The sequence below is a fragment of the Xiphias gladius genome, chromosome 14 (genome assembly GCF_016859285.1).
Source record: "Xiphias gladius isolate SHS-SW01 ecotype Sanya breed wild chromosome 14, ASM1685928v1, whole genome shotgun sequence".
NCBI classification, from domain to species: domain Eukaryota; kingdom Metazoa; phylum Chordata; class Actinopteri; order Istiophoriformes; family Xiphiidae; genus Xiphias; species Xiphias gladius.
This window is the reverse complement of record NC_053413.1, coordinates 22,027,098-22,048,485: the sequence shown is the minus strand read 5'-3', so window position 1 is coordinate 22,048,485 and position 21,388 is coordinate 22,027,098. Positions and strand designations below refer to the sequence as shown.

Genomic DNA, 21,388 nt, shown 5'->3' with positions numbered 1-21,388 from the left:
CGCCCTGTAGCCTCCCGTCGGAGGACTCGGCGCACACCAGAAGTCAGAAAGTCAAATTTCACCAAGGGGGCAAAAGGAGAAGGGTACGTCTGCGTGCTCTTATCACGATTCATGGTAAAGAAGTGTGATTTTTTTTTTTTTTAGTGGTTTGAACGTTGCTTGTTTATGTGGTTTTGTAGTAAAAAGAAAAAAAAAGTGGGGTTAATTGGATTTGAGAACTTGTTGGGTTCTTTCTCCGGCATTTTTTTTTTTTTTTTGCGCGCTGTGCCGGCGCAGCTGTCTCGAGCACCTGAGTCCGCCGCTCAGTTTTGTTCAGCGTCAACGTGACTTTTTTTTTCCTCGACGCCGCCGAGCCACTGAACCACTACGATGGCGACCCCCACTTTGCCGGCGACACGCTCGCTGCGGTGAACTTCTGTAAGTGCGCAGCCCCCCCCTCAGCGCGGAGTAGCCACCGGAGTCCAGGTGTCATCCGGGAGAGCTGATGTGGCCGTCCGGAGGAGCGCACCAGTTTGATGCCAGCTGGGATTTGACAGAGCGCAGGAGCTCGGGATGCAGGAGGAACCCTAGAGAGACAGTCCTCCGCCGCTTTTCTCCGGATTCAACAAGGGCTGCCCAGAGCCATGGCCTCTGAAGTGGTGTGCGGGCTGATCTTCAGGTTACTGCTGCCTGTGTGTCTCGCAGCTGGTGAGTTTTGCTTTAATCCACACTTTTTACGCCTCTTGAAAGGCCTTTAGAGCTACGTGTGCTCCAGGTGTGGTTGGGTGATTGAGCCATTAATAGTTTATCCAACACTCTTAAAGTTTATTCACTATCCTATACGGCTTTTATACTTGAATGTATCTTTGAAGGAAGGTTTAATCATTTTACTAAGTGTAAGTAATCTTTACTTAGTAAGTATTTTTTTTTTGTTAGGAAAAATGGCCTTTCCCACCTGTGCACACTGATATAAATCTCTGGTGAAATGGATTCAAAATCTGATTTGAACAAACTTGAAGTATTTGTGTACGCGGGACGTTCAGAGCAGCGGTCGGATTTGTGGCCGTGTGAAAGTTTGATCGAAATTTGAGATGATTTGATGATTGACCTCGGGATGCCGGAGGTCACAGACTCGTCCCATCCTCGCTGCCGAGACCTGCGCTCTAAAACTGAGCCCAAACAAGAGTGCAAAGAGTCGTACGCCCTGCCGTTATGCAAACTACAAACAGCAGCAATGGTGTACCAGCACTGGTCTTCACTCGGCTGTCACCTTGCATTGGGTTTGGTGAAGGATACACAGCAGAGCAGTGCTGCGTCAAAGGCAACCTTCGGGAGTCTTTGCACACTGCTTAGTGTTTATGTGTCAGTCTGGATGTCTTGAAATATCTGACATTAAAAAAAGGAGACTAATGTTAATTGCATCTTTTTTATCTTTTCACAGTGTTTGATACTAAAATAGCCGACATTCAAAGACTTGTTTACCAGTCTGTTTTATTCTAATCGGTTTTTATCTCACTCTGAATGTGACAGAAAATTTAATCTCGATGCACAGAGGTTGCACAAAAACGCTAAATAAACATTTTTTTTTTTTCCCTGTTTATAGTAGTGGTGATCTATTTCTTTGGTTTCCATTGTGGTTTCTGAGTTTTGTTTAATGAATCAGTGTTGTTATTGATTGTTTAGGACACTGTCCAGTCAGCAGCTGGACAAGTGTAGCAGCAGCTGGACAAGTGTAATATTAACACAACAGTCATGTAGCCTGTAGTGTTAATATTATTAATTAACATTTATATTGCCGTGACAGTGTTAGAGCTACGTGCCTTGTGTTGTTTCTCATTCCTCCGCGTTTCGGTCAGAAAACCCGAGTCTTTTGGGTTTGTTTACAGCAGTTGTAACATTGTCAGGAAAAGTGCTCCACATAGGTGGAGTTATTGTTGCTGTGTTGTTGAATGTTTTGCTCAGGTTAAGTTTTTATGCTCTGCAGCTTTGGGTGAGTCATACTCAAACTTGGCAGCTTAATTGGACTTAAGAGTGACTTTTTCGAGCTATGATCACACCCTGGATGCAGGCTCTATTAAATGCAGCTTACTTTGTGTTTAAAGCTGTAATTTTGTGGTAGGCCACAAGTGAGAAATGATTAGCGTCTAACTGCCGCTGAGGTTCCGCTGTGGTGTCTGCGTTAGACTTATTGCGCTGACGTACCTTTAAAGCTAACAGCATAATTCTATAGATAAGACCCACTCGGTGCCGCCGTAATGCATCACCTGACGTCCTGACGCCCCCTCGATTTCCAAAAGCAATTGTGAGGCCATGCATTGTCTCCATTAATTCGTGGAAAGTCGTTTTAACAGTATGAATTAATAATGCGGTTGTGAGCGAGAGAAGAATTGCCTTCCCTTTTATCGTAAACACACCTTTAATATTTTATGTTTTGTCAAAGTGCAAATGAACACTTGTCATTCACTGCAGCTGTTCGGAGTAACTGACAGGATGAAGGAAATGTGAAGTGGAAAGAAGGGCACGTATACAAGTACAGACGGCGTTAAGGACGAGAGTTTTTTTCATTGTCTCTGTTTTTGTCAGCCACAGATCTCATCTTAATTAAAACTACTGGGTGGACCTGATCTAAATCCATAACCTTCAGTCCATTGTCACACTGATAGCTAGGATCATTTTAGGTTTAATTTCCTTTCGGTCTCTTGTGTTGGCCCCGAATTCTTTTAGTTTTGGCTTTAATGTCACGTGTTTTGTGGTAAAATAGGATATTACATTACATTTTTTTTTTTGGTCCTTTTTAGTGCTGAATAAACAGCACAGCAGATGTTGTCCGACTCCAAACGCCTACATCTCACTCACTGTACATGTTCAGTGGTGTAATATGCGTTTCCGATCCTCGCCGTTCTCGTGTCCCAGTGAAAAACTTGTCTGCTGACGTTACAGTCTGTGTTTCCTGCTGGCCATCTGACAGCACCTCTATTGAAAAGCACAGAACTGCTGGGCCCGTGTGTACACAGTCCCCCCCTGCAGCCGCGCACACTTTTGCACACAGTTACAGTTTCGCTGATCAAACAGGCCGCTGTTTATGTGTTTACTGGCAGAGTTTGTAGTGTGAACATGATTATGAGCATGCACTTTCCCAAATGTCTGATCTGATATCGAACATGTGGTGTGACCGTACAGACAGAGCAGGAGGTCAGCTGTGTGGAGTGGGGCAAGGTTGCCACCGAGTAGAGCACGAATAAGGACAGGCAGAGGTGGCAGGGGACGCGCAGATGCTTAGCTGCCGGGAGCATCACTGGAACCATGATGCTTGTTTCTGTTTTTGAGTTTTAATTCAATAAGACAAAAGCAATTTCTGCTTACACATCGTTCCACAGATTCTGTGCTGTTGCATCATAAACCCCCAAGCAGCCACAGTTGGCACCATCATGGTGGTCCAGAGGAGAACTGGCTGTACAAATAATGCTTTTAGCCCACCGAGATTAGTTATCACAGGTGATAACAAATACACAGCATCGGCCTATTCTAATAGGTGTAATAGTAAGAAAAATCTTTCCATCAAAACGACACCGAAGCACAGCAGAAACTGAACAATTATCCCTGAAAATGTGGTAAAAAATAGATTTGTTTAAGATCAAGAATCATGTAAAGAAAAACAAGCGTATTTCTAAACTTTGGTTTTAACTATATCATTGCTGAACATAAAAAAGAATTCAAAAAAGGTTGTCAAATTTGCTCCTGCTTCCCGCCTGATTATGCAAAGTGAGTCAGAGGCAGAGCTGTACACACAAGAAAATGAAAACCCAGACATTAGGCGTGCTCTGTGTCGAAAAGGGCCAATTTAAAGTTTGTCCTTCATTTTAACGTTGTTGAACGTGAAAGAATCAGAGAGAGAGTCAAATATGTGATCCAACAGTTCAGCTCAGTATGCTAGTTCAGTCAGTAAACCATTTAGAGAAGGGGTTGTGCACATAAGAAAAAAAAACAAAGAAAAAGGAATGATGAGTTAGAAACTGTTTTTTGGTTGTTAACAAAAAAAAAACAATTTCAGCGATTAGCAGAATCACTTAACTAATTGGATCTGACAAAGTTTGAACTGCCAGGCTAGAGGAGAGGTAATGCTACATGAAAGACAATGGTCTTGTCTTCAGTTAGCGTGGTGCTAACCCAAAACGCTAAATTTACAACCTTTAGCTTTATTAGAGCCAGCCGGTTAATTTATCAGAAGCCACCGGCATTAAATATAACTCCTGAATAAAGAAACGCAGTCTTCTTCCTGCAAATGGAAAGTTGAATTCATAAGCAATAAAATACCAATAGTACCCCCAAGTTCAATTCAATATATGCTAGCTAATGTTAGCAAATTTCATCTGATTTCTTTACTAATGCCGGTTACATTACCGAGTCAATATGTTGAATTATGATTATTAATTATTATGATTCTTATACTTATGCTGTAGCTATAGTATTTATCAATATATTGTAACAGTCATTTGTGGCCACAGCGCTTGGTACTCTTCAAAAGTTAGCTTTTGCTGTTAAGCTAGTGATGGTTAGCGGCTATCATCAGCTTCCAGCAAACTGACATCTTATCTTAAAATTGAATTCAATTAAATGAAAGCTGCAAGGAATAGTTGACTTATCGATTAGTCAAGCGAGAGAAAATTAGTTGGCGACAGTTTTGATAACTGATTGATCATTTAAGTAATCAGTTATAAGTTTTCAGCTTATGAAATGTGAATATTTCCAGGTTTCCTTCCTCTTCTATGATGGTAAACCGAGCGTGTTTGGATTCGGACTGTAAATCAGACGAAATAAGGCTTATGAAGACATCAACTTGGGTTCAGGGGAACTTACTTTTTACATTTTATTGACCAAATGAATCAATTAATTGAGAAAATGATTACTCGATGGATTAATAATGAAAATAACCAGTACTTGCATATGAAATTAGATTTGACAGGGAAAAGTTAGTTTTGAGTTTTTTTTAATGAAAACAATAGACCTCTGCACAGTGGTGGCATAGACTCGAAAAAGTATCATCTTTATTGTTTTATTCAGAGGGGTTTAGATTCCTCTGTTATCTCCCCCCCTGCTCGGCCTGACCAGGCTCTGCACCACCTTATCTTCTATCAACACATTTGTGTTTTTGGGCTCAAACTCTGAAGTCAGTTGATCCCCTTACTTCACATTTAAGGCTGGTTTTGCCTCTTTGTGTTGAGCCTTTGTGTGTCTGTAATAATAGCTTTTATTGAGGAAGACAAAAGCGCGATTCACCCGTGAATGGGGATTTTTGCAGTAATGTGATGTCTGAAAACAACGGCAGTTTATTTTCATTCCCTTTTGTAAAAATCCTCAGATGGTGAGTCATACAGGGAAGGCAAATGGTCAGGAAGACTGTGGTCAAGTGTCTGCAGGCTCGCAGCTGGAGCAGAGCGATGCAGATACAGATAGATTATCTCTATCTCCACACAGTGTAGATACAAAATGACTGCACAAGATTTGTAAATGAGCAGATGGATAATGGGGGCAGCAGATTCCAGACTGCCAACGTGGGCAAAATAGGCAGGTTTAGAGCTTATTTAATGCGACATTTGACGGAGATAAAATGAAGTGGGAGGGGATAGAAATGGTGCAGAGTGTGAGACCAAAAATTAAAGATTGTGAGTCATTCTCTCCTTGTTCACCCAAGAGGCTGAGGCTGAAAAACTCTCTCACCTACTTGTTGAAAATGTTTGAAAAGGAAACTTTTGACCAATAATGATAAAGTGCGTTTATTTTTTTGTGTCATTGTGGTTTGTCTGTTGGGCATGTCAAGCATTCACGCATACTTGAAACTCAATCACAAATATAATCTACAGATGTTTGTGCTTTTGCCCAAAGATGACAGCACCCATAATATTTGTTAAACGTTTGTTAGTTTTCATTGGTCTGGATCTGAGCACAGAGAAAAGCAGGACGTTCACTCACTGTGGTGCTCACGCACGGGAAAAGTCACCGCCAAGTCATATGTCAATGAATAGGTCCATTGAGTGTGCAAAGATAAATAAAAGCACCATTTTCAGCAGTTAAGTCTAATTTTTCAGTAGTTCAAGACCAGTAACTGCCCAGACGGGCCGATCTCTACGACTTAGACGGCAACTCACGGAGCCGACAAGGTTGTAAACTTTGTGCTTGTTGACATAACCGCAAAGAGAAATTTGGGAGGTCAGGATGTGAGTCCACATTTCATACAAAGTCACTGTGTACTTCCCTCCGTGCCGCACTACCTACTGACCTGAAACTGCTCAGATAAATGTAAGAAGTTATGCAGCGTATCACACATTTTTTGCATACTTAAGGAAAACTTGGAAAACTGGGAATTGTAAACGTCACATGATCTTTTATTTGAGCTGATTTTACAGATGTACTCAGTACTCAGGTTGTTTTAAAAAAAACTCAAAATATGCTTCATGTACAGGCCTCAGTGTTGAAGTGGTGTTTGCTACAGTGTGGCTCATTCTGGACCCTTTTGACTGATGTTCCCTCAGCAGGTGATTTGAGCCGTTTAACTGGTAAAAGCTCCAATCAGGGCAGATGGTCAGTCTGGCTCGGGGAAATGAGGTGCGCTACGGATCAATACATCAATTGATGGTTTTTGGAAGCCATGTTTGCACTTAAGTGTTTTAACTTTTAACTGAGCTTCATTTGCTTGGACAGGTGTGTGTGTGTGTGTGTAAGGGGAGCGTTCGGGGAAAGGGTGAGTGTGTGGAGTTACATAATCTAGTGTCGTGTAGTGACACATCCTAAATACTGAAACAGTGCATTAAATTCAAGCTTGACTGAATTCAAAGTAGAGTAGGGCTGCGACTAACGATCGTTTTCCTTCTCAGACAATTTGACGATTGTTTTACTGGTTAATCGAATAATCGTTAGGTCCATAAAATGTTAGAAAACGGTGTAAAATGTCCATCACATCACACAGTCTAAAACCCAGACATATGCAGTTTACCATGAAATAAAAACAAGAAAAGCAGCAAATCCTCGCATTTGAGAAACTGCAACCAGAAAAATATTTTCTTAAAGAATTTATTAATTAACAAAATAGTTGCCGAATGAATGAAATGAAATTTAACAAAAATCTAATGCAAAAATTACAGTAAAAATATTACAAAAAGTTGAAATGAATAAACGTTATTGGCAGCTCTCACTTTAGTCCTTGATTAAAAAGGCTAAAACCAAACATTGATGTCTTTTCAGTCACTGGTCATAACATTTCATTCTCCTCATGTTTCACGTGGCTGTGTTTCATTTAAAGTTTTGGCAACCAAAAATAATTTTTCCTCTTTTCAAAACTCCGAAAGTACATTGTGCATTTTAAGGGGCATCTGCTGCATGACGGCGCTCTGTTTCAAACTTTCTGATATGTGGATTTCCAGATTTTAATCATAAAAAAAAAAAACGATCCAGTTTCAATAATGCTCGAAATCCGTGAAATGCGCCAGGAATTCTTGCAAAATGAAATCTTCACATATGATACAAAGCTGCCCTTTGTGAGGCATTAAACAGCACAGAGGGGCAGATGTGACCGCTGGCAGCACAGTCAGTTAACCGTCTCTCTCTTAACACCCAAGAACTGTCGGGTGATTATTGTACTTCAAAACAAAGGTCAATTCCCTGAATGACTGAATTAAGCCCAGGCTCTTTTTGTGATGCTGGCCAAAAAAACAGATAATGACCTTTGGGAGTGTAAAGTTTGGTCACAGGAATGTTCTGGCTTTTTTTTATTAGTAGGAGCAGCTTTTGTACACCAGGAACATTTTAATGAGTTTCACCACATGTTTCTCTCAAATCTGTGTTTAGCTGATCTCCGTGATGACTCCCGACCAAGCAGCTTGTTACCACTTAAAGCTTCTGCATTTTATGTACTGTTGTGCAGTATTACTCACCAAGCTATGAATATCCTTTTGCAGTACTGGTATTTAAATGGAGTTTTGTTGCTGTTTATCATGATTAAAAGGTGGATTTGTAGCCTAACTTTTTTTTTTTTTGTCTGTCTCTGCAGCTTGCCTGTTCAGGTACAATGCCCTGTCCTTCGTCTACCTCATCTACCTCCTGCTTATCCCACTCTTCGCGGAGCCCACAAGCACGTCGATGCAGGGTAAGAGCCGCACTGTAACTTTCTTTGAAGCTTCACACGCACAATGGCGTTGGTGTTGTCCGTCGCCTAGAGAATCTTGACTGTTCCCCAAAAGCCTCCAGTTTGAATTGCAATATTGTTCTCTATAACACAAACCAGCCCTTCTCTAGGTGACTTGAAATTCTTTGAGATGAGGATGGATTTCGCACGCTTGGTTCAGGCCATGAAAGGTAATATCATTTAGTGCGGGTATGAAACCATCTGCAGTAATAAAAATGATCCACGGCTAGCCAGATCTGAGATAGAAAGCTAGTGTCCATCAGGGCCAGATCTCGTGTCCATTCGATGAATATGATCATTTTAGGCTTGGGTTTGATTTATTTGCACAGATAATGTCCATGTAAATAAAGATTAAAAAAAAAAATAATAGAAGAAAACTGAACACACAAGCTGTTGAGACCAGTTGAGAGAAAAAAAGACCCACTGAAGCTTATAAAATATCCTTCAGAGAAAAAAAAGAAAATCGGGGTGAGGGCTGTTTTTGATAAGTGCCAACCACTAAAAGTTGCTCCTAAGATTCTTTAGATGGGTTTCATTTAGTAATACCATGACCTGCGAGCATTTGACAAGTGTTATTAGTGAAGTGTTATTAGTTAATTTAGCCAGGGCATTTTGATATTTAGGCCCTTCGGTGTTTTGGTTTAGAAAAGAGTTCCGTAAATGAAAGCCACACTCAACTCTGGTGAACTAGTATCTACATCATCCTTCGACTAAAACATGGCAGCCGCCCGTCCTGTAAAGAGAGATAAATCACAATGAACCTCTGAGGTTTATGAAAAGTGACTGAGATGACTGTTCTCCTTACGGGTGATGAATGTGGGATTGCGGTTGCCAAGTTCAGCCTCACCTTTATGCATTCCCCTCACTAAATACTAAATTGCACACCTCTCAGACCTCTCATAACATGGGTTCCTGTAGGAGACCACATGCAGTGTTTAATAATACATAAACCCATATTGGCGGAGGGAACCGCATCCAGTCCAAGAGCCGTCTCTGCTCGTCTCCAGCTGAAATAACAATCAAATAGTACAGGAGGAAGAGAGGGAGGAAAGAAAGTGGACCACTTATACTCTCATCAATAGTTAAAGAGAGAAGTCTCCTAGTAAAGATGAATGTTGATGTATCTGATGGCTGTTGACTTCAACAATAATGTTAGGATTAAGTTTTCCTGGGTAACAAGTAAGGGTGCAACTAATGGCCATTTTCAAATCCTTTTCATAGTAGATTAATCTGCTAAGTATATTCTCATTTAATCGATTAGTTGTTAAGTGTAAAAAGAAATAAAAGAAAAAAATACCTCTGTCTCCCAGAGCCCAGGGTGATGTCTTTGTATGTCTTGATTTGTTTGATCAACAGTCCAAAACCCACAGATATTCACTCAGTTTATAAAACAGAGAAAAAACAATAAATCATCTAATTGGAGGAGCAGAAACAAGTAAGTTTGTGGCATTTTTGCTTGAAAAATGACCCAAACTTTTAATCAACTATCAAAATAGTTAGTCAATAAGTCAGTTAATTTCCTGTTGAAACTGGGATGGAGTTTGTATCGAGAGGTAATTTTGCTCCATTTCCAAACCCCATTCACTCTCCCATTGGAATATAATTCCACCGGGCAGGTAGTTGTGAATTTTCTTTAACGTTGTATTAACTTATCAGATTCAGATTTTATGAATTCAGGGATGTCTTAACAAGGTATCGATCACAAACAGCATTTACAGTGCAGTCGAAAAACGATGGCTCCCAGCGATGAGGAAATGACTAGAACAAAGGAAGTCGTTTTTGAAATCTCCTCTCCTCTTAAATGCCCTAAAGCTCAAGCTTATATATATTATATCTTTTTCTGTAAACTTTCGTAAACAGGAAGATCTCACTGAGGCATTGAGGAACTTTTTGTTTCCAGGAGCTTCGCTCATGAACTAAAATTGATGTGATAAACTTTTACCAGCTCGTTTAACCTTGTTTAACCTTTATCCAGGCATTGTTGCATTTACTGTAAGGGGATAATGTAAAGCAGCAAAAAACACAAAAGAAGTGCAGCAAGTGGCCCTAGGCGTCAGATAGCATGATAGTCTCCTAGTTTAACACCTGCCAGGACATGAATCCCGTCTGTCTGCCTCACGTCTGTCATCTGGGAGGAGGACTCCAGGAGAAACAATAGTACACGGTATGAGGACGTTTCAGTAAACAGGGTCTTAGTCACAGGAATATTTTTGACTGATTATGAAACGACTGGAAACTATTATCATTGTAGAATAAACAGGTTTTTTTTGGGGGGGTAAATATTTGTTGTGGGGAAAATATTTGGTTTGGGCTCCACATAATATTATAAAATTTTAAATTATAGCTGGTTATAGTGGAGGGAGAGTTGAGGGAGCACTGCCAAAATATGGCTGCACACTGTAATTTGTCCATACATTATGCAAGGTAGTTTAAAGGTAATTACTACGTTGTGGTATTGTCTGTATTAATTATGTCATTGATTATAATCTTAAAAAGATGATCAAAATCTGTTGTGACTATGTAACTTGTAACTTGAAAAAAAACCTACTGTAAACATCCAGAATATCCAATGACAGTACAAATGTGGAAAAAACCCATCATGTTGTGCAGAAGAGAGACACACACTACATTTTTTAAAATTATTATAGATAGAATTAGGGAAGGGATCGAGCTAAATTCAGCGCTTTGTTTTGATGGTCCGTTTCATTTTGTCTGCTCAGTTTTAAAGGACATGTGGCAGTTAAATCGGTAAATTTAACTTAAACCAAATGTAGACATGAATATTTCAATAGGGTTTAATTTGTTTAAAAAAGCTGCAGCGGTGCAGTATGCCCAAGGACATGACAGTATGCAAAGACTACAGTCGCATCTGGAGACAAACTTGTTGTTGTTTGTGATTTACTCTCTAATTGCAGTATCTGGCTCCACTCCCCCTTGAAGGCATTCAGTTCTCAGTGGAGGTGAACAAAAACATAAACTATTACTCTCATATGGGTAGCAGGCATTTTAAGAGCCCTTACAGTAGGTGCTGTATGCCGTCTTGAATGGTCACTGAAATGACAGTTTCCCTTGGGCAAGCCTTTTAGTACTGTTGCATGAATTTGTATAAACGTTTGGTGTTATGGGTGATTTATCAGGTTTACGTTTTAGCTGGTAGACTTGTAACGGAGGGCGTCTGGCTTTAATGCATCTCCTAGTTTGGCCTAAGATCATCCATCTTTATCATACCTTTCTAAGATCTGAGACGTGTTTTGTCTCTTTTGTTAAGTTTGGCATGGGCTTCCTTAAACAGGCCAGATTGCGTTGGTGTTCAAACAGTTTCACCGACCTTTTCTGAAACTATACTGTGGCACGAGCATGTGGCTAAATCAGGTCTTAACCTTGTCAAATGGATGCAATTCTCTGATAAATTAGGAAAAAGAGAAGTAACTGTTAAATTTGAACAATGCTCTCTGTTTTGGGAGCATTTAAAAATCACTCTTGGGAAGGCATTTTGAGACTGAAAATTGAGGCAAAGCAAAATAATTATTCAAGATGAGCCGTAAGACAGCAAAAATGTTCTAATAAATAGGGAAAAAAAGGGGCCAGAGCCAAAACAGTTGCATTGTCCAGAGCCCTTGGACCCATTTGGATGGAGAAGCTCAGTAACAGTGCTCGTACCTCATATTTACAGGCATTCTTTTCCCTCTTTGTGAAAGCCCAGGGAATTGCAATGGGAAATTAGCACAAATTGTTTTCACGTCAACATTTAATGAGCCTGCCATGATGTGTTGTTGTGCACGTTTGATAAGGTCAGCCCTCGGAGGCCTGAGGCTCAGCAGCCGTGCTTCACCTCAGCCAGGATATTATGCCATACTACAGTAAAACCGTTAAGTGTTCCCCGCGAGGATGCAGTAAATTTAATGAGATGGAGATGTTGCCCCATGAAGAGCCAGTGGACCAAACTGTTTAGATATCTAGGACAGTTTAATCTTTCAGGGCTGGTAGCACAATGTTGTTATTGTGTCGTCAAAGAATCATCAAGTCTCATCTAGCTCATTCTTCCCCGCGGATCGACATTTTCCTTTTTCGTAATAAGAGGTTGTCAGAAAAAAAAAACCCTACTGTAGAAAATTATCACCATAACAACTCCTGAAATTATCCCAAATACCTGTAGGTGCACTATAAAATGGCCATGTGTTGAACAGTTGTGGCAGCTCCCCAGACTCCTGTTATCCATCCCTCCCAGGATCAGTTATGTCCACTGACAGCTGTATTCTTAACCTACATTAAAGGGAAGACATTGGGTCAGTCAGTGCCTATATGTTGGGCCCCATATATATGCCAAAGAATCAAATCAGCTATGATTTAAAGGCTGGTTTTGATCCTTTGATGAAGAATTGGAGACTTAGGGGGAATTTGAGGTCTTATGATCCAGTGTAATGTTTATTTGACTTTTCAACCAAAATAAGCTTTGCTATGTGTTAGTGTTGCCAGTTCTTAACCAGGATATGTATCGTGATCCACAGAAACTCCCCCTTGGGTGCTCTCCCAGTCACCTTCACTTTGTTAACCAATTAATTCGAAACAGCTCCACAGCTGATCACATGAATATGAGTCATTGTTCTCCGAGCTTTGCTATAGGAAACAGTTGTCCATGTTCGAATACATTCCTTGAACGGCCCTAAGAGTACTGTAAGAATCCAGAAATACCGGGCACTTTGTAATGTTGCCCAACTCAAAGAGGAGCAAAATTTCACCCATATGCTAGACAAAGTTCTCTGTGTCTAAAAAAATGAACCAGCGGAGAAACTTTTTCTGCGTTTGAGTGCAGAAATAACATGTGGAAATCCTTAAACTGAGTGCTGGCGGTGGTGAACTCACTGTGGCTGTTCTCCCTCTCGCAGGCCACACAGGGCGCCTGCTGCAGTCCCTCTGCTTCACCAGTATGTCCTTCCTACTGCTCCACATCATCTATCAGATTACCGTCAACAGCCTCCTGGCCGGGAACTCCATCGCCTCCGACTTCAACTGTGAGTACACTGCAGCCTTTATAGCCAAGGCTCTAAAGGTTGTGAGGTGTATTGGGTATGTAGAAACCAAAGCACACTTTTACTCTTTTTGTTAAGGGGGAGGCAGGTGCTCTAATATCTTCAGTAATATTTTTCAATCAAAAATAGTGAAAAAATGCCAAATATTCGCTGATTTGCTCTTTTTCTTTGTCATATATCATTGTAAACCAAATGTTTTGCTGCTGGACCGTTGGTTGAACAAAACAAGACATTTAAAGACATCACCTTTGCCCTGAAGAGTTGCGATGGGCATTTTTTTTTTGATATTTTCTTGATGTTTAATAGCCTTAACAAATAATTGCAGAAATAATTGGCAGATTAATCGACAAAGAAAATAATCACAAGTTGCAGCCCTACTTGACTTATTTTAAGAGCACCATCTTCCCTTATCGCACCTGAATTAAGTGCTTTGAGTTGCTCAAACAACCATGGAAGTGTTAATCATGCTTTAGTTGCTCCAAGTAAATACTGTGATCTAGCAGATATGCGTATAAAAAACGTTTCCCCACCATGGTCATAAAAAATGTAGTCCAAGTGGCATTATGTTTGTTCCAAACATTAGCTGTTGTAAATCAGTAGCACATAAACGTAATTTTAATGAGACAGGGATGCACAGTTGATGGAATTTAAGGTGGTCAAAACAGGAATCCAACACTCTAAACCCCTGACAGCGTTAGTGCTACGTGGCTCTTTCAAAAAGTCTGTTTCTGTCCAGAACAATTCCCTCTCTCTGAACAGTGATGTAAGACCAAAACGGAGAAATCTCTCACTTTTGGGCCAGAATGTGCTCAACGGTGTGCGCACACGTGTGGCCCATCCATCACACGGGCCGTCCTGAGCTATTGATGCAGTGTCACGGGGTTGTATATCACTAGAGAAGGTGTAGCTTTTTTCACAGCCTGAGGGAAAGATTCCATCCAAAAAACTAAGTGAAGACATGTTCCATTTGCAGGAGTAGGGTAAAATATGCTCTCTAATAATAATTCACAATCTCTAGACATATCTTTACTCTTACTGGATTTTGTCACATTGTGAAGATTTATGAATCTAACACATTCCTCAATGTAATTAGCTGCCTTGTGCCATATGGGTGGCGCAGAAAAAGAGATTCTTGCTGCCAGTAAAGCAAACACTGTAAGCTACCGAGTCAGTGTTGGGAAGGTGTTAATACTTGGCATTGGGCTTCTCATTAAACTCTGTATCAAACTGTAAATTTTGCATGTGACTCCGCAGGACAGACCCTGACCTTGTGTTCTGATGACTTGTTCTTTCTAATGCGAGTACCTTGCTTTCCGTCGTCGAAGTACAGCCAACTCTGCGCAGAAGGCAGAACGAACCTTATCGCCTCAGGCGAAAGCACACAGAGCTGTTCAGAGAGGGCAGACTAAATATTCACTCAAGGAAATCTTTATTTCTGCGGTCTCAAGGGCTGCAGTTTTTGGCAGTTCAAACCCTGGTGTGATGAGAGCGTAAGCTCTATCCGTCTACCATATCTAACTATATATTATCCATCTGTCTGTCTATTGATCTGTCTCTTTAAACAATAGCTACCTGCATTAACAGGACTGTAAATTCGTGGAACAAATGAACATCTTTTGTGAATCTTTGCAACATAATTTCTACTTTGAAAAGCTTCAATTTCATAACAGCGAGTTCACCGACTGATTGTTGATCGGTTGCTTCACTGATTTGTATGTGTAGATCAGTAAATACAGAATCTAATGGATAACAGTGGGTAACATGTTAAAAATGAGAATCAGTTATTAAAAAAATAGTTCAAAGATATTAAAAACCAAGATGGGCAAGAACACGTAACATGTAGAGTTTCATGACAAAAGCACAAAAAATTGCTTTAAAGGATAAGTCTGTTGATATTTTACATTTTTCTTGTTAATAATAATGAATTGATCCTACTAACGAGTGTTGTCTGTGCAGTGAAAGCCTGATGTGTCTTATTCCTCCTTGCTATAAAGCACCATTGTTGTCCAAAAACTGTTTAAAAACACATGAACGAGCCTCGCTGTTGCACTGGGTGACCTGTTCCTTCATTACCATGAACACACACACACACACACACACACACACACACACACGCACACACACTCACTTTTATCTTGAGTCAAACCCCCGTACACTGTCCTAATACTGTAAATGCTCACTACAGCACCAAATGTGTGTTACTCCGTGGCTGAAAATAGTCCCCCCCCCCCCAAACGCACTATTTACTCCTGTTTTAAGTAGCGTTTGTTAAAATGAGAGTGCCCAGCTGTTTTAGGAAATTATATAGCTATTTCAAAAAATTAATGTTTGCTGTGTATTTGTGAAGAGTTTTTAGCCCCGCCAGCGCTCTTGGCTCTAGGGATGCCAGTGTCAGTCTATCAGTCGGTCCAACGCTGCGGTTCAGGCTGAAAAACGTCAAAAGATATTGGGTGATTTGCCATGAAATTTCGACATTCGTGGGTCGAGGAGGATGGAAATGCAGAAAGTAGTGCAGATGCCATGGAAACGTACTGTTTCCCATTGTGGAAATTTTGAGGGTAAATTTACACAATGGAAGGTAAATATAGTGCACTATATAGTAAATAGGGAGTAATTGTGGCTGCAGTTTTAGTCTTGTTAAGTTTTACATCTTCAGAAGGAACCAAGAGGCTCGGGCTGTGCGCAACAGACAGGGTAGTATAAAGTATAATAAAGTTACGGACTGATACGTTATTGGTTTCAGTCTTTTCTAGGGGGTTTTGTGACAATAATAAAATATAGAATATCACCAGCCTTATCCTAGACTGCGCTGAAATAAATATTGGCATTTGAAATAATTCCCATAAATACCATGTTAGCAACAACCAACATTATTACATTACTAAAATAATCTAACTTACCCTAAGAATAATCACGGATCAGCTTTCTGATTTTGGACAATTTGTGACTTTTCCAAACTTTCGTAAAAACTGGAGTTTGTGTCTACATTATTTCCTGGAGGCACTATAATGCAGCCTGGTCCTGGTATTACAGGAGCTGAGTAAGGACTATGGCTGTCTGTAAGTATTATATAATAAAGGTCCATTGGCACTTGAATGAATAACATATTGAGTCATTATCTGAAACATTTAACAGCAGAGTCCCTGTAATGAGCACTGGACTGCTCAGAGTTGCTTCATAGTAAACATCTACTGGAACCTGGCTGTCATAATGACCATTAATGAGGCACAGGGGAGAGAAACATAACATCACACACTCATGGTGATAAACTTAATATGGAGCTGAGGAGAGACTAAAAATGTCATTCACAATCACAAAATTATAGGGTTGTATTGTAAAGTAAACACTTGTACAGCGCATTTCTCGAGACAACCTCTACAGAATATTGCAAAATATTTTATATACATGTACAATTGGAAATTTAGGACTTTGCTCCACCATGATGATTTGTATACATATTGTTGGGCTTTGGATTTGGACGTCATCCTATTCCTATTGTTAAGTTCGGGCTACATATGCAACGGGAAGCCAGACATTACTCTTTGTCCCCTTGATCCACTGCCTACATTCTGAGAAAACGCCTTATCTCAGGTTTCTATATCTGGTATTCAGCCACTCGACACCCTTTTCCTTTTGGCAGCCAAGTATAAACAAGGAGTCCTCCTTAATGGCGAGGCGGTTATCCTCCCCCCAGAAAACTTCATATAATTTCCTCTATTTGCAGTGGCCAAATACACCATTAGAGAAGTAAACGGAGTCGAGTATGAATGAGAAAACCTTTCCAAAAAAGCTAACACCTCCAGCTGTTAGAGCAGGTCAGTAACTGGTCACCAGATGAGCTGGAGCCAGATGACTTCCTTTGGAGTCATCTGTCATTCCACTGTGCTGACACAACATGGTGGGAGCAGCATTTGGATTTACATTTACTTGTGGGAGTTTGTTAACCGTCGGAGAGCACCAGATGGGTGGAGCTCGCTGTATTTCAGATAGTGTCAACTAAATTGTCAGATAGTGACAGAAACAAATACACTACAATGACTTTCAGATACTTTTTCCGGTGATTGTCTAAACTTTTTGGCAGCCACTGTCCTTTGTGGCAACCCCCACCCTTCTGGCCACTAAGTTGGTTAAAACAACCCATAAAAAATAATGTGCAAGTATGATTTGACCCATATTTGTGGGCATTAGGTGTTTCACTAGCTCATAAAGGCTGAAAAGCCTGTTGAATGGCTGTTTTGTGACAAGCTCCTCAGGGATAGTCTTCGTTAATTCCCGTAAATTGTACCTTTACCGGCCTCCGTATACACACACATCGTGTCTGCTATTCCCCAAATGTGAGATATTTACTGAATTTTCCCTTGGCATACAGATTCTCAGATAATAGTTATGATGTGCTGAAACGTCGACGCTGCATAGCTCACGTCTCTGCGGAAAAAGGGCAACTGGCATCGGGCCCCAGAGATCGAAGAGAGAGCGCAGGGAAGTGCTGTGCTGAGAGGTTAACGGGCCAGCAAGTACAAAGGTTGTTTTATGATGTTCACATTAAGCCTGAGGACAGGTATTTTTGGTGCACAGCTGGCATGGAAAGTGGCCTTGCCTCCACGGGAAGAAAGTCTCACAATGCTGTGTTACACAACATTCGTCTCTTCATCCCGTGGATCAGACTTGCCTGACTTTACCTCTGGCATTCCTCGTGTATTATTTCACACACAAGATTTGTTCTGACACCTGTAGGCTCAGTTTGGGCTAGGTGAAGTTAGGTGTTGCAGATGTTTGGATTTGGGAATCACTGAAACACACTCTGTTTTCCCTGTGGTCACTGGGCTGATATTTTACACTGAAGGGTTTCTATTTGACTAATCAAACGGGGGCGTTACGTAATCTATGAACTTTATCAGCCTCTGTGGCCCATTATTAGGGATTACAACGACATCATTGGACCTTATTTCCTCCTGAGCAAGACTCTGGCACTGCCCTTCATCCTGTCCACTTAAGCTACTTTGGCTTGTAAATGAGAGAAACGCTAATGGCTCGCTAATTAGACTAGAGACCCGAAAACTGTATTGTGAAGAAGTTGGCATCCCAAACATTAACTGATACTGATACTAAGAATCTCTGAAACCCAACGCAATTTGCTATGTGTTCACATTGTTTTTGTTTTAAGCTTCATTAAGCTGTTTTTGACCTTTTGTCTCTGGTTTGGTCTCAACCAACTCTTGAGAAAAATCAGCAATGTGTCCCTAAATAGTTTGTTATGCACGGGGATTTGATTATGCAGCATTTCGTAGCCAGGAAAAAAATAATCAATTTAAACAGTTTAACGTGTTCACAACAGTATCTTCCCGCATATCTTTCAAAAAAATCCTAGCTATTTAAAAGAATAAGGTGCCAACGCTTAAGGACAGTCAGCTTTTTAATTTACTGTATTGTTATTGAGGTCCATTTGTGATTTCTGATAATGTCATATCACCCTTCTCTAGATAATATATCACAGTGAAGTGCATTGCCATTATAGTAATTACTGCTTAGCATTTGGCATTTTGTTATTTTTGGCCTTTACGGGGCTGATGTCTTGCTACACAGTCGGGTGAGTCATAGCAGCATCTGCTGTCCATCACTGAGTCGCAGAAAATGGGAGTAGTTGTATGGAGGTGGACAGATGTCTTAAAATCTCAGTTTGAGGAGGACCGTTGGTGAAGTGTTTGATATCAGGGGTTAGTCATGTGGGCTCCTCCCTTCGCAGACGTTTTGTTAAATTTCTCAGCTATCTCTTGCCGTCACATACCCACCGATGTCCACGCACTGTTCGCCTCTAGATCTGCCCGGACCTGAATATATTTCATTTGTGGCAATCTGTTAGAGGGAGAAGGATAGGTTTGGCCGTCGCACCTTCAGCCAGGCATGAGGGATTTGGAAACAAAACATCTGTGATAGTGAAGCTATTAGCTAGCTAAGAGATGAATAATAAAGAAACAACAGGATTAGCGCTGACAGTTCAGTGGTTTTTTTATCCACCCTGAGTGGAATTAAAGTCTCTTTCCTGTTTCTGACAAAGTGCCTATTAGTGTGACTCATTTCTTTACTGGATACCTTGTGTGTGTGTGTGTGTGTGTGTGTGTGTGTGTGTGTGTGTGCGTGATTTAGGAGAAAACCCTTACGATTATCTTTTGTTTAATCTTTTGAAATTTATTCTTTTTCTGCTTTACACATTTTTTTATTTGCCTCCATATAAAACCAAAGCTTTTCAACTCTTGTGAAAGATTGATGGTACTCTTTAAGGGGTAATACTGTAGCTTACAGGTTATAAAACAAGTTTTATAGTCTGAATTTCATATATTTTATATATTTCATATTTTCATATTTATTTGCATTGTGACACAGTAGATTTAAATCTGTCTAATGAAGTGCTTTGTTTGCTGTCTGCGTTGAGTTACGCTCATCTGAGTGAAGCACTGCCGCTGATGTGTGTTTAACTCTCCTCACTGTGCTCCATAAACCAGAAACTTCAGCACCGCAGCTTAATTAGTCACCTAATACACCAACAGAACAGCCGGATGTATCAATATGTCATTGAGTTGAGATCCTCGAGTCACAAAGTGATGCCATGTTTTCTCTGGCAGCAGAACAAAGGCCAATCAACCTTCAACAGCTCTGCTCAGTGTGAGAGCTGAATACCTGGAAATCTCTGGAGTGCTAGAGTGACATTCGGGAACATTTCAACCAGTCCAAGCAGTGGAAACAAAAAAACCCCAAAACAACCAAAAAAAAAAACAAGGAAATAAAATGTTTTTATTTTCTGAATGAAATTAAGTATGAGCTGAACCCCCCCCCATTTTTCGCTTATACGAATGATTTAAAGCGGGATGTTATGAATTGTTTTGTCAGAAGTTAAAAAACACTGGTAGCTCTTTTACAGACGAGATCGTCACTCTTCATATTATAGTGATACTGAATAATAAACAGCAGTTATTAGCTGTTGATACACTGGATACAGTAATGGGAATGATCTCTTCTAACTTGTGTGAACGTTGTGCATAACAGCTCTGCTTGTTGCTTGTCCAGCTGTTTGTTTTTAATGACTGTGATATGAAAGGTGTTAAGGTATATTTCTTTGCCAAACAATAGCTGTAATCACTGAATTACTTCTTATTTGTCTGTCCAGGTTCCACGTGGGAGAAATCCATAAGACAAATTGGCTTTGAAAGGTAAGATAGTAATGAATTCAGCACTTTCACGACAAATGCAATCATTAAACTGATTTGCGCAACTAATTTTATCACTCATTTAGCAAGCTCAGTGATATCCAGAATACAAATTCCTTCAAGTGTTCAAAAAAAAAAAAAAAAAATCAGTTTCCAAATCACATTTCTCCTAACGATCATGCAGCGTAAAATATGCAAGTGTGGATTTTGTTTAACTGAGCATTAATATTTCACCTAGTTGGGCAACTGAAATGTTTTTTCAGGACGTGATAGGACTCAGCTCAGTGACTGCTGGCTGATGAAATGGAGGGTCAGCAATATCAAAAACCTTTATGTAATAAAATATGATGATATCTTTTAATGGCACTTTTTAAAAATTTCCATGTAAAGTCAACACCAAAATTAACCCTTAAAGGACATTTTATTTCTTCTGTTAAAGACCATACGTGTGGTTCTTATGTTCTTCTTACTTTACAGGTAGGTGGATGCATTGTCTTTCCAATATGGTATCCCCACGATAACATTAAGCAACACTTTTTGCATTTAGCCGGCCTGGCTCGTCATCTGACAAGCTTTTATAAATGCTCCTAACCTGCCCCTGTGTGGATTCTGGATGAACGCTTAACCCAGTTATGTCTGACGATCAGTTGACAGGCCTATTTCTCAAAGCTTTTGCCACCGTGTCTGTCTCCTCACACCCCCGTGATCGTATTAGATGTGGTTTCCTAAGTACGGGAATGTCCAAACGCAGCCACGTCCTTTTTCCAGTACTCAGCCCTCTGTGGATAGTATACTGTAAATGGTGGAAGTAGAGCCATAAACATTTTATCCCGCCTGCATTTAACTGTTTGTGTTGAGGACCATACACAGCATATACAATATTTACAGCTGCATTTGCTGCACAGGCGGATGCCGTCTCCTTTTTACCACCTGTATGGAGGGACTCAAGTCCGACGTACAGGAGTCTAAAGAGAAGTCAGAGCTGCGGTGGGTCTTTT

The 21,388-nt window shown here is 40.4% G+C and overlaps 1 protein-coding gene across 6 annotated transcripts in view; it reads left to right on the top strand.

Moving 5' to 3' along the window:
- Positions 1–352: 352 nt before the first annotated feature.
- The window catches only part of LOC120798534 (piezo-type mechanosensitive ion channel component 2), a 92,189-nt gene continuing 71,153 nt past the window's right edge, over positions 353–21,388 (top strand). For 5 of the 6 annotated variants that reach the window (XM_040142873.1, XM_040142875.1, XM_040142874.1 and 2 more), the window contains exons 1-4: positions 353–687; positions 8,024–8,119; positions 13,045–13,170; positions 20,351–20,393. In XM_040142873.1, coding sequence (XP_039998807.1) covers positions 624–687; positions 8,024–8,119; positions 13,045–13,170; positions 20,351–20,393 — 329 coding nt within the window. In that variant the 5' untranslated portion in view covers positions 353–623. The remainder of the gene's footprint in view (positions 688–8,023; positions 8,120–13,044; positions 13,171–20,350; positions 20,394–21,388) is intronic. The other variant, XM_040142871.1, reaches the window with a different exon arrangement.